This window comes from Camelina sativa, chromosome 15 (assembly GCF_030686135.1).
Source record: "Camelina sativa cultivar CO46 ecotype springtype chromosome 15, ASM3068613v1".
In the NCBI taxonomy this organism is placed as follows: Eukaryota; Viridiplantae; Streptophyta; class Magnoliopsida; order Brassicales; family Brassicaceae; genus Camelina; species Camelina sativa.
The window spans coordinates 25,011,288-25,023,678 of record NC_141894.1 but is presented as its reverse complement, the minus strand read 5'-3'; the positions used below and the strand labels follow the sequence as shown (position 1 = coordinate 25,023,678).

At 29.2% G+C, this 12,391-nt stretch overlaps 2 protein-coding genes across 3 annotated transcripts; both read left to right on the top strand.

Annotated features, from left to right (window-relative positions):
• The first annotated feature begins 2,058 nt into the window (after window positions 1–2,058).
• Window positions 2,059–3,702, top strand: LOC147927074 (disease resistance protein RPS6-like). 2 transcript variants are annotated; one of them, XM_087486652.1, is made up of 4 exons: window positions 2,059–2,711; window positions 2,847–3,088; window positions 3,172–3,325; window positions 3,410–3,702. In XM_087486652.1, exons 1-3 carry the CDS (start codon window positions 2,233–2,235, stop codon window positions 3,267–3,269), a joined length of 819 nt encoding a protein of 272 aa, XP_087342778.1. In that variant the 5' UTR covers window positions 2,059–2,232; the 3' UTR covers window positions 3,270–3,325; window positions 3,410–3,702. The 2 variants fall into 2 exon arrangements, with proteins under 2 accessions (XP_087342778.1, XP_087342777.1); XM_087486651.1 differs by having other exon boundaries at window positions 2,099–2,711; window positions 2,847–3,483.
• Window positions 3,404–11,156, top strand: LOC104748669 (disease resistance protein RPS6; the record flags this gene model as incomplete). Its single annotated transcript, XM_087487286.1, is given in 6 exon segments — window positions 3,404–3,450; window positions 3,452–3,584; window positions 3,586–3,711; window positions 4,342–4,740; window positions 9,664–10,974; window positions 11,078–11,156. Coding segments are annotated over 6 exon segments (2,025 nt in total), but the record flags the coding sequence as incomplete, so codon positions are not given.
• Window positions 11,157–12,391: the final 1,235 nt, after the last annotated feature.

The following is a 12,391-nucleotide window of genomic DNA, read 5'->3' as shown; positions in this document are numbered from 1 at the left end:
TGTTGCGTTGTGTTTTTTTGTTGTTTGTTAAACATTTGAATATCAGTTGCTTGTGTTTATAACCTAGTATATGGGAGGATTGCCTCACTAAGTATTTGTGATAATACTTACGCATCTCAATTGTTGTTTGTGGTGTGCAGGTATTTGACGTGGAATCATGGCGATGAGGAGGAGGATGATTTAGGGTCTCGGTTGTGTGTTGTTGGACTTGTTATATTATTTATATTGGAACCTTGGATAGAGTTATGCTAGGATGTTGGATAGAATGGTTAGGAATGTTATTGGATTGATGATGTATTTGTTTTGTATTATTGGTATGTTTCCACTGTGTATATTGGTTATTATTGGTTTAATGTTGAGTTGTGGTTTGGGTTGATTTAATTAAGTAGTATGGGATGCTTAATTATATATTTTATTTATTATTAGAAAAAAAGGATCGGGTTGTTTCAATTATTTAGTGGAAAGAGAGTGTTTTTTTTTGTGAATTTTTTGAAACTTCAATTTTCAATCTTCGATTTATGATGTGTATAAAATTAATTAGTGGAAGTTGAGAGCAACATAATATTTTTATATAAATCTTTAATTTGTATATAATGTTATTATTTTTTGTCGTGATTTTATATAGCAAATATTAATTATTACTTTGGAATAAGATTTATAGAGCATCAAATTAATCTACATAAAATTATTATTTTTATGTAAATTATTCTCAGTTATTTTTTATGTAAATTAACATCTCTTAAAAGTTTGACAAAATACAAATTTTTAATATCTCTAAATAGAAAAGAATATTTAAAACCGATGTCGTTTTTTTGTTTTAGAATTATTTTTACATTAATTTAAAAATTAAATATTCCTCATATCTTATTATGAGTTTCCAAATTTTTTTTTTAATAACGAATTTAAGATAATTTCTATAACAACAACTAAAAAAACAAAAAAGTAATAAATTCTGAAACTAAAAGTCTACTAGCTAGCCTAATAATGTAATAAACTAGGTAACAACCCACACTATATGCTGCATAAATTAATATAAATAAAATAATTATGGAACCAATATCAATTTGTGTCAAACATAATATATGCTCCTACTGTTTTACAAAGAATGTCATTTTGACACCTTGCATATAAATTCAGAAAAACTTGAATTATACATATATACCAGTATTTAATTAGTATTTAATCATTTAATTTTAATTAAAAGAGCTTTGTGTTAAGGGTAAATTAGAAAATTTGATGTAAAAAAATCACATTGGAAATTTAAGTGACATTCTTTGTAAAATAAAATAAAAAACTCTAGAATGACATTTTTTTGTGAAATAAAGGGAGTAATGAAGAGATTTTTTATTTAAATTTTTATTTATTTCATGTAAGAATACGTTTCACCCGTGAAATTTTTAAATATGGAAAAAGTTTTAACATAGTAGAAAAAATATTGATAAAGTGTTACTATTTATGGCAACATGTCTTTTGTGTGGTTTAAAAACTAATTTATTGAAACATGACAAATGATTAAATCAAAATTCTATAAGTGTAATATACATTTACAGAAAATATTAAGATATGAGTACTATTAAGTTCAAATTTCTATTTTAATTTGTTGATCTTTTTGTTACGATCATTTCTTTTTAGTGTTTGTGAAAAAATTTTGGTACATTGTTTAATGAATAACAATTTTTTACTAATAAAATTAGACGTTAGATTTTAAAAGTTTTTTAAAAATATTTTTAAAATACACGTTAACAACATATAGTATACATAAAAAAAAATCAATAACATTTTTTTTTTATTAATTTTGGTTTAATATATTATGGTAAATTGCTAAAAGGTGTATGGAATTCTCTAAACAAGGACACCTCAGCATTTATCTCAATATGATTCCCTACGTAGTAGTATATACTATATAGCGACTCATAGGCAGTGGCTTGATTATAAAACTAAAAGTCTACTAACTAGCCTAATAAATAATGTAGTCAACTATCGTGCAAGTAAACTCTGATTAACGTAGTTAACTATGGTTTACATTTTAGTTAGAAAACTAAGAAATAGAAAATACCAGACGGCAAACCTCTTACATTCATCTTAAAAACTACATCCTGTTTGCAAAAGAAGAGAAAACTTAGTCAACTTTTGGTTTTTGTTTGCTAGAAAACTCTCGTGAAAATTTCCATTTTCAAATGTCATCTGATCTGTGATTAGGATTTTTCAGGAATTTTTTTTTGTTAATTTTGAATGTCTTCTTCTTCCTCCTTCTCTTCTACCAATTGGCGTTATGATGTCTTCCTGAGCTTCAGAGGGAAAGATGTCCGAAAAACATTCCTTAGTCACTTTCTAAAAGAGCTAGATCGTAAACTGATCAGTTTTTTCCAAGACAACAAGATCGAAAAAAGTCAATCGCTCGATCCCGTGCTTAAACAAGCCATTAAGGATTCGAGGATTGCAATTGTTGTCTTCTCCAAAGAGTATGCTTCTTCTAGATGGTGCCTAAACGAGCTGCTGGAGATAGTGAAATGCAAGAACATGTCAGGTCAACCTCAACGTGTGATACCCGTTTTCTATGATTTGGATCCTTCTCATGTCAGAAACATGAGCGGAGACTTTGGAAAGATATTTGAAAGAACATGCCACAACAAAACAAAGGATGAGGTAAAATTATGGCGGCAAGCGTTGATGGATGTAGGAAATCTCGTCGGATTCCATTCTCAAAATTGGTACAAGTTCAAGGAACCTTCATTTGTATATTTTGCATATATTTGTTTATACTTGGGATTTGACGTAATATATATATATATATATATATACTTGTTTTTTTCTTGCTTGTGTATTAATATTTCTGCTATTGGTAGGGAAAATGACGAAGCAAAATTGATTGAAGCTATTGTCACTGACATTTTGACGAACCTAAATATAACTCCATCAAACGATTTCGAGGGCTTTGTTGGGATCGAAGATCATATCACAAAGATGAGTTTGATGTTGGACTTGAAATCTGAAGAAGTGCGAAAGGTTGGGATATGGGGTCCCTCAGGAATTGGAAAGACTACCATTGCAAGAGCTTTATTTAGTCGACTCTCTCATCACTTCCAAGGTAGGGTTTTCATAGACATGCGTTTCATATCTAAGAGTATCAAAGATTATAGCAAAGGTAACCCGACTGACTATAACATGAAGTTGCACTTGCAAAGGAAATTCCTCTCTCAAATATTAGACCAAGAGGGCATAAAGGTAGACCACTTAGGTATGTTGAGAGGAAAATTAAAAAACCATAAAGTTCTTATCATTATTGATGACTTGGATGATGAAGTGGTCTTAGATGCCTTGGCGGGTAAAGATGATTTTTTCTCCCTTCCATATAAATTTTTCTGATTTGAAAGTTTTACTTGTTAAGATAACGATTGTTATATTTCAGGGTTCTAACACAGTTCAAGGTATATCATTAAATCTAGACGAGGTTACGGATACATAAGAAAGCCTTCAAAAAAATGAGAAATCTCAAATTTCTGAACATTTATACTAATACATTTGGCGGGAACAAAGAAACTAGATGGCACCTACAAGAAGGCTTCGACTATTTGCCCCCTAATTAAGCTCAAATTTCTAAGTTGGGAAAAATACCCGTTGAGATTTATGCCTTCTAACTTTCAACCTAAAAACCTTGTCAAGCTCCAAATGATGAATAGCAATCTCGAGAAGTTATGGGAAGGAGTTCATGTAAGTCTTTATTGAAATTATAATTAATTGCTATGAATAATCATATGTTTCCAACACAAAACCAATTGGTAATAAGTAGATTGTTGCATATCTTATATAATTAATTCTGATCTTAAAAGTTCTGTTGTGAGATCATAACAAATCCTCTCAAAATGATAGGCCTTTTGGTTCATTCATCTCAAACTGAATCTTACTTTCTTTGGATTAGTTATACTTGTTTTAGTTTACTCTATTTTGATACCACTAAAACTTTAATTTTAATGATTACCAACTCAAAAAAAAAAAGTTTTTTTTAGTTAGAAGCTCATGATTATGGTGTGATTGCCTAGTTGACTGGCTATGGATATGTTGTCTAATATGTGTATTTCCGACATGCATGTTAGTGAGATTCATTACAAGATGACATGAGAAAAGTCTTTCATTTCAATTAGATGTCTTAGGATCCCACATAAAGATTAGAGAAAACATAAAATAATATATAATAAACACCAACTAATTAATTGATGATAGCAGAGTGATTTTTAGTTCGAGACATACAACATAACAATATCGAGATTAAAATGTTGATTTTTTTTTTATTTTAGATGACCACTTCTTTGTGAAGTGTTGTGTAACTTACTTATATTTCAGGCACTTACAGGGCTCAAGGATATGGATTTGTGGGGATCTAAAAGTCTGAAGGAAATTCCAGATCTTTCTATGGTCACTAATCTCGAGACACTTAACCTTGGGAGTTTAGTGGAACTTCCGTCCTCTATTAGACACCTCAATAAACTAATCGAGTTGGACATGTCATATTGTTCTAATTTGAAGCTTCTCCCAACGGGATTGAACCTCATATCTCTCCAATGCCTCCGTTTGTGGGGATGTTCACAATTGAAGAGTTTTCCAGATATCTCAAACAACATTTCAGATCTTGATCTAGGGGAATCAGCGATTGAAGAATTACCCTCTAATCTACGTCTAGAGAATCTCCAAGCACTTCAAATGTTTACAATGAAAAGTGGGAAATTGTGGAAAACAGTGCAGGTATGTACTTTAGCTTACATTTTTCCGTTCATTTTTTAAATAAACTTGAAGTTATCGTCCAATTTATAACGCCACAAAAGGAAAAAAAAAAGTTATGTATGGTACCATTATAATCATTAGGATACAGACTCCCACAATGTTGCAGAAAAATATTCTAAAAAAAAACAATAGATAATTAAGAATTTGAGAAGGAAAATAAACTCAAAATGGTGCATGTTGTGATATAGTTTAAAAATATAGAATAACAAGAAAATTAAAACTATAAAAAACAAAGAAAATTCATAGAATCATAAGATACATAACTTTTAGTAAAAAAATACAACCATCAAAAGGAAAAGTTATGACAAAAAATGTAAACACAACTAAAACAAATTACTGCGAAGAAACGCGACTCTTAAGTAAAAACAAGTATTAAATGGAAGACATAATAAATTGAGACAATAAAAAAATAATAAGTTCTAACGAATGTAAATATTAAGTTATATGTTATGAAAAAATATTGACCCAACTTTCAATTTTTAAAACAACTGACTTTGTGTCATTACGTTCATACACTCACTCTCATAATTTTGTTTTAATTAAAATCCAAAATTTTTATTTTCGTAGTTAGATGAAGATATAAATATAGATAAATATATATATATATATGTACATATATATATATATATATATATATATATTTATACTATTAATTGGGGAGTACACATAGGGATAAAAAAAAATAAACATATATCCATGTTGCCAAACAGACCCACTTGCCTACATAATTTTAAAAATAAAACTAAAATTTCCTAAAACAATGGTAACAATTATTAAAGACTAAATGATTAACTTTTTTATAAGAGAATTTGTTAAAAACGCCCCTTTTGATATACTCCTTTTCAAAAATACCCTCTTTTCTGGTCATTTTTATTTTTGCCCTCTTTTAATTTTTAATAACCATTTTACCCTTAGATGAAAATTATTTTATTCAATAAAAAGAAAAACAAAATTTTCCCGCCAAAAAATTTCCGACATATTTTCCCACCAAAAATTTTTCGAAAAAAATTTCCCGCCAAAATTTTTTCGAAAAATTTTTCCCGCCAAAAATTTTTTTGTCAAAAAAATTTTGTTAAAATATTTCGACAAAAAAAGTTTTCCGCCAAAATTTTTCCCGCCAAAAAAAATTTACAAAGTTTTTAAAAGGTTTTATAAGGTTTATACCTTATAAACACCTTGTAAAGGCTTTTACAAGATTTTTTAAAGAGTTTTAGAAGGTTTTTTAAACAACTTGTAAACGCTTTTACAAGATTTTTAAAAGGTTTTTAAAAGGTTTTTAAAAGGTTTTCAAATAGTTTTTAAAAAGATTTTTAAAAGGTTTTTAAACACCTTGTAAACGCTTTTACAATAATTTTAAAAACCTTGTAAAAGTTTTTATAAGATTTTTAAAAGGTTTTTAAACACCTTGTAAATGCTTTTAAAAGCGTTTATAAGGTGTTTAAAAACCTTTTAAAAGCATTTAAAAGCTTTTTAAAAGCATTTACAAGGTTTTTAAAAGCGTTTACAATGTGTTTAAAGCCTTTTTAAAAACCTTGTAAACACTTTTAAAAGTTTTTTAAAAGCGTTTACAATGTTTTTAAAAGGTATAAATTTCAATATTTTTGGCGGGAAAAAAATTTTTTTTGGCGGGAAAAAATAATTTTTTCGGGAAAAATTTTCGATTTTGGCGGGAAAAAAAATTTTGGCGGGAAATTTTTTTGGCGGGAAAATATTTTCGATTTTGATGACTGTACATTCTTGCTGTCACTCAAAAAGGGTAATTTGGTCATTTTGTATATAAAAATGGTCAACATAAAGGAGTATTTTCAAAAAAAGGGATAGAAAAAGGGGCATTTTTGAGAATGCCCCTTTTTATAATTCAAGATATTTCAGTATTTTAGGAAACTATATTAACTATACTTGCCTACAGAATTTTAAAAATAAAACTAAAATTTCCTAAAACAATGGTAACAATTATTAAAGACTAAATGATTAACTTTTTTATAATTCAAGATATTCCTGTATTTTAGGAAACTATATTAACTATAAATAATACATTTCTATATTAATTACAAATAATAAATTCAAATATTTGACATCTATATAAAAAAATACAGCCAATAAGATTACAAAATGATAATTTTAAATATTATAATAAAAACGAAATTATTTATATTAACAATTCCTTGAATTTTATATAGTAATTAAAATTTTATAAAATAATAAGAGATTTTTGCAATTAATAAAACTTATCATTTAAGATTTCCATAACAACTAGATCTAATTAAATTCGAATAGTATATATGAAAATAACTTAACTTTAATTTAAACAGATGATTTATATTAAGAAATCTTGAAATAAATCAATAATTAGTTTACCAAATATCTAAAATTTAGGGATTATTTCTATAACTAAGCTTATATATTTACTCTTATCGGTTTAATAGGAATTGCAAAATTTAGACAATTAATTTATTATCCAAATCGAATCATCCATATAAATTCAAACATATTGTATATGCATTAAAAGAAAAATAAATAAGATTTTATATAGTTTTTTGTTGTTTTAAACATAAAAGTAAGTAAAAAATGTTTAGCCTGACTCTTTCCACCCTATAAATAGAGTAATCGATTTAACATTCACATATCATATATAGCACTCTACACTATTTTTGTATCTCTTTGTTTCTGCAAAAAAAAAAAAAAAAATGTATGTGTCTTAGTATTTAAGTTTGCATATGCATATTACTAACATCTTCTATATTCTATTTTTTTTGTTAACCAATACTATGTTCTATGTCATGTTTATCACTATTATTCTTATGAATTGTTAAGTTTATAATTTTATGTCGTGTACATAAACATATACAAGTCAAGATCTCTTTCGCAAGCATACATTTTTTTACCTAGAGATTGTATATAAGGAAGGATTGGTATATGAGCGAGTGTTCATCCAATTGACATAACATATGAGCGAGTGTTCATCCAATTGACATAACATCTGCAAAACAAGAAAATTACATTTAATTGCTTAAAAGAAGTCCACATTTTTTATATGAATCTGGTAAGTCACAAAATACTGTATTAGTATTTGTTTTCTTTAGTTTTTATATAGATTTATTTAAGAAAACTCTATAGAAAATTCTTATTAAGGTATATAGTTGAGCCTTGATTTAACATTATCAATTTACTTTAGAAACCAACACATAAAAGTACAATTTAATCTTCCATGACTGTATTGTAAATTTGTAATCAGTTGTATGTATTTAGTTATATTATTTTCTTATTTTTTTCAAATATATGATGTGAACAATCTTTTTAAAATGACACTATAATTGGGGATGTATATATGGAAAAGAAAACAAACAACACACATGGCAGTAAAACTTTATAACATGCGTACATTGAAATTTGTTTTTAAGTCATCATTATCTTTAAAAAGTCTATAAAAATTTAAAAATAAATTACTCTGCAAAATACCACATAAGATTAGAAAATTAGATAACAACTTATTTTTAATCGTTTCCAGGCCAACCGCTGGTTTTATCAAAGTCTTAAAGTACTGATTAACACTCAAACACCCAAATATTCATAAACCAAAATGAAACTGAACCAAAAACCAAAATGACAAAAATTGGGTTACGGATGTTATACTAAATAAATATGTTTACACATACTAAATAAATAATTCTAACTCTTGACATGTTCTATAACGTGATAAAATACATTTAATGTTCTCAAATAAATCTTACTATTTTCAATTGAACTAGCATAAGTTCAAAATAATATAAAAATAAAAAATACATAAAATATGTTTTATAACAGTTAAAAATATTAAAACAAAAAAACATAATCTAATATAGGTGAACCGTATATAAAATAGAATAAAACAGTCAATTAATTTTGTAATATTTTTATTATAACATAGGATATATAAATATACTATGAATTATATTTATGTTTATTCCATACGGGAGTTTGAGAATGTATGCTTTCTTCCGGTCCCGTCCTGTTTTCGATCAAAAATACAAATTTGTCTCATATTCAAAATGTCCCATATTGGGAATGTATTCTTTTATGCAACAAAAAATTGAGAACATCTGTAGGACATCATGGAACATGACAAAACGAAAAGAGAATTACGTCCATCCTTAAATATTCGTATTTGTCTCAAACGGGTATTTATCGTTGTTAACGGTTATATATTTGATTTGATAGTTCACAAATTTAATAGAATCTAACTAATTGATTACGTTTGTTATCAGTCCAACCATTATGTTGTTATAAATTTTAAAGTTTTGGTGAAACCATTATTATTTCAAATTTTCAAACATTAATAAACTAAACCAAAAATCAAACTAGAATCTCAATTAATATGAGTTTGATTATAAGTATTAAAATAAATTGGTTGATAAACATAATCCCGCACGTACGTACGGGTCCGAACCTAGTATACATATAATACTAGATAATGAATAAATGCAAATTTATGTGAAAAGAATCAAACAAAAATAAGACTCCTTTTGTTCCTAACTAATCCAAATTTTAAGGTGTTCACACAAATAAAGAATATAAAGTAAAAAAAAAAGATTGATTAACAATTTTCAGTAACTCTAAGTCTAAACCAATCATATTTAATTGTTTTTTAAAAAAAATCTGCAATTAATCATATTATCTAATAAAAATGCATAGAATTTTTTTTTTTAAACTTCTTACTGTTAAAAAATCTTAAAATCTGCAATTTATCATATTATTTTGTTCAAAACTTTCTAAGTAGTAACCCTTTTAGCTCACTAATTTGAGACCAACCAATCCTGAAAATGTAAGTAGTTACTTTATTAGGGAAATGAGTGTCATTTTGAAGTGATATAAATTTAACATCTATAAATTGTTTATATGGTTCAGCCTCTTACACCTCTCATGACCATAATGTCTCCCTCTTTGACGAGTCTGAGGCTCTCGGATATCCCAAGTTTGGTGGAGCTTCCATCTTAATTTCAGAATCTCTATAACCTAAAGCATTTGACTATTACAGAATGCATAAATGTTGAGACTCTTCCAGCCGACATCGGCTTCGAATATCTTACTTGGCTCGACCTTAGTGGATGCTCACGGTTGAGGAGTTTTCCTGATATCTCAACCAACATCTCATTGCTCAAACTAGTTGAAACAGGGATTGAGGAGGTTCCATGGTGGATCCAGGACTTTTCTTGCCTTCGATTCTTATACATGAGTGGATGCAACAATTTACAATGCATATCCGTAAACATTTGTAAACCGAAAAGTCTCAAGGTTGCTAATTTTGCACATTGCGTGGCATTGGCTGGAGCTCGGATTAATGATACTCCAAGTGAGGTGGCAATGGAAACAGACAGTAGTTACTCTGAGTTACAAGTCTCTGATGAGTCTTCCTCTTCTCTTTCAGATCATTACACCCCCAAACTCGATCTCAATTTCACGAACTGCTTCAACTTGGATCCAGAAGCTCTGCTTCATCAACAATCAATTTTCAAGGAAATAGTCTTGCCAGGTGAAGAAGTGCCTTCATATTTCACTCATCGAAATTCTGGAAACTCCACTTCTCTGAGCAATATCTCTATGCCTGACACCTCTCCCTACCAACCATTCTTAAGGATTAGGACTTGCGCCGTGATTGATTATGATGGCATAATTACACCTGGTATACATATTCAGCTATCTTGTCGGTTCAAAGGAAGACTTGGGAACCATGTTGATTCCACATATAAAAAAGATTGTTTGTGGACAGAGCAGAAGGTTAGTCATCTTTTTATATTTGACTGTCTTTTCCCATTAAACAAAGACAATGACCCTATGGCTGAAGTAAACTACGATCAAGTGGATATAAAGTTTAGTCTCACTGGTGGCTGCAATTTAAAAGGATGGGGTATACGAATTTTTGAGGACTGTGAGACTAATCAGAGTGAAGAGTGTGGAGACAGTGATGATCAGAGTGAAGAGTTTGGGAACATTAATAACAGTGATTATCAGAGTGAAGTGTATGGAGACAGTGACGATAGTGCGGACATTCGACTCTCTCAGGATTTTTCATCACCGAATAACCGACATGGTAAACGAAACACTCTTCCGTATGTTTGTGAAGACAATATGGTCAATGATGGATTCCATGAAACAGAACACAGTAGAGAATGTGGACGCAGCGATGTCGAGGCAGAGAGCAGAAGTAAACGAATGCGAGTAAGCATCAAGCTTGAACTTTAAAGAATATTCTTATGTCTCACAGTTCTTTTTCTAGGATCATTTGAAAATTATTTTATTTAGTAGACTATTTTTTTCGCAGATTACGTGAAGGACACTCAAGAAATTGTGAACCTTTGATTCATGAATACGAAATGAGTAATTTTGCCGGTTCTATAGGATTCTTCATTGCCAATTTTAGTTCCGCATCCATTTTAAAACATAGCATATTATTAAGAATCGATTCAAAATATTTTACCACCAATCAAAGAGTTAATTTAATTGGTGATTTTCAAACACTACCTTTCCGTTTCTATTTTTTTTTTTTTTTTTTTTTGTGCTTATCATAAATTGCTAAACAGTGTAATGACATATGTGCATTTGAGTTTGACTACGTCACCCCATGAGGTATATTGGTGTATGGGCCGACAGCCCATGTTGGGGTTTTGTTATGTCGTTTATTATAAACCATAATATTGTTGTAAACCCTAAAACCTAGTGTTATATAAACTTTTGTATCATTGATTAAGGAAGACAACACAATAATAAAGTCTTTTCTCCAAAACTATTTTCTAGTTTCTTCATGGTAGCAGAGCATGAGATCTTTGTGGATCTAAATTAAAACTTCCGCATTAGTGTTTTTGTGATCCCAATGATCATGGGATGTGAAGCCGACAAAGGTGATGGTGACGGAGATGATAAAGATGATGTGATTTGTGGATTTGTGTCCACGTTTGGGTTTTTTTTCTAGTAAACGAACTCATGAGTTTTGGTTAGTATTCATAAGTTTATTTATTTCCTTATAATTTAATTAATGGGATTTTGGGTTTGTGACTTTGTGCTTCAAGAGTCGTATGGTTTCTATTAATCAGGGTTTTTTTTTTTCTTTTTTTTTTTAAAAAAAAATTCATTATATTGGGTATAGGGTTTATGGTTTACATGGGTTTTAGTTATGAATTTTTTTCTGAGTTTTTATTTGGTAATAGTTTTATAACTACGGGGGAGTTGTTTGTAACCCTCATATTTTTAGGTCAATTTCTTTTTAGTCCGATTTGTGGACTGTCCGAGATTAGGACAATTGTTTGTAGAGATTGCAGTATTTGCACCCACGAGATGTTTCCCTTTTACCAAAGACCGAAGACGAGTTGATGTTCTACCCCTATTTTTAAGATTGAAGTTTATGCCCGGAGGAATTTGCTGACATGGTTTTTCCGTCCTTGACAAGTGTCCACGACATACATGTTCTGCTTTTCTATTGCAAAGTTTGCGTGTTGCGTACCATGTTTGTCGTGCGGGGGAGTATTGGTGTATGGGCCGACAGTCCATGTTGGGCTTTGTTATGTCGTTTATTATAAACCCTAATATTGTTATAAACCCTAAAACCTAGTGTTATATAAATTCAGGTCCGGCCCACCCC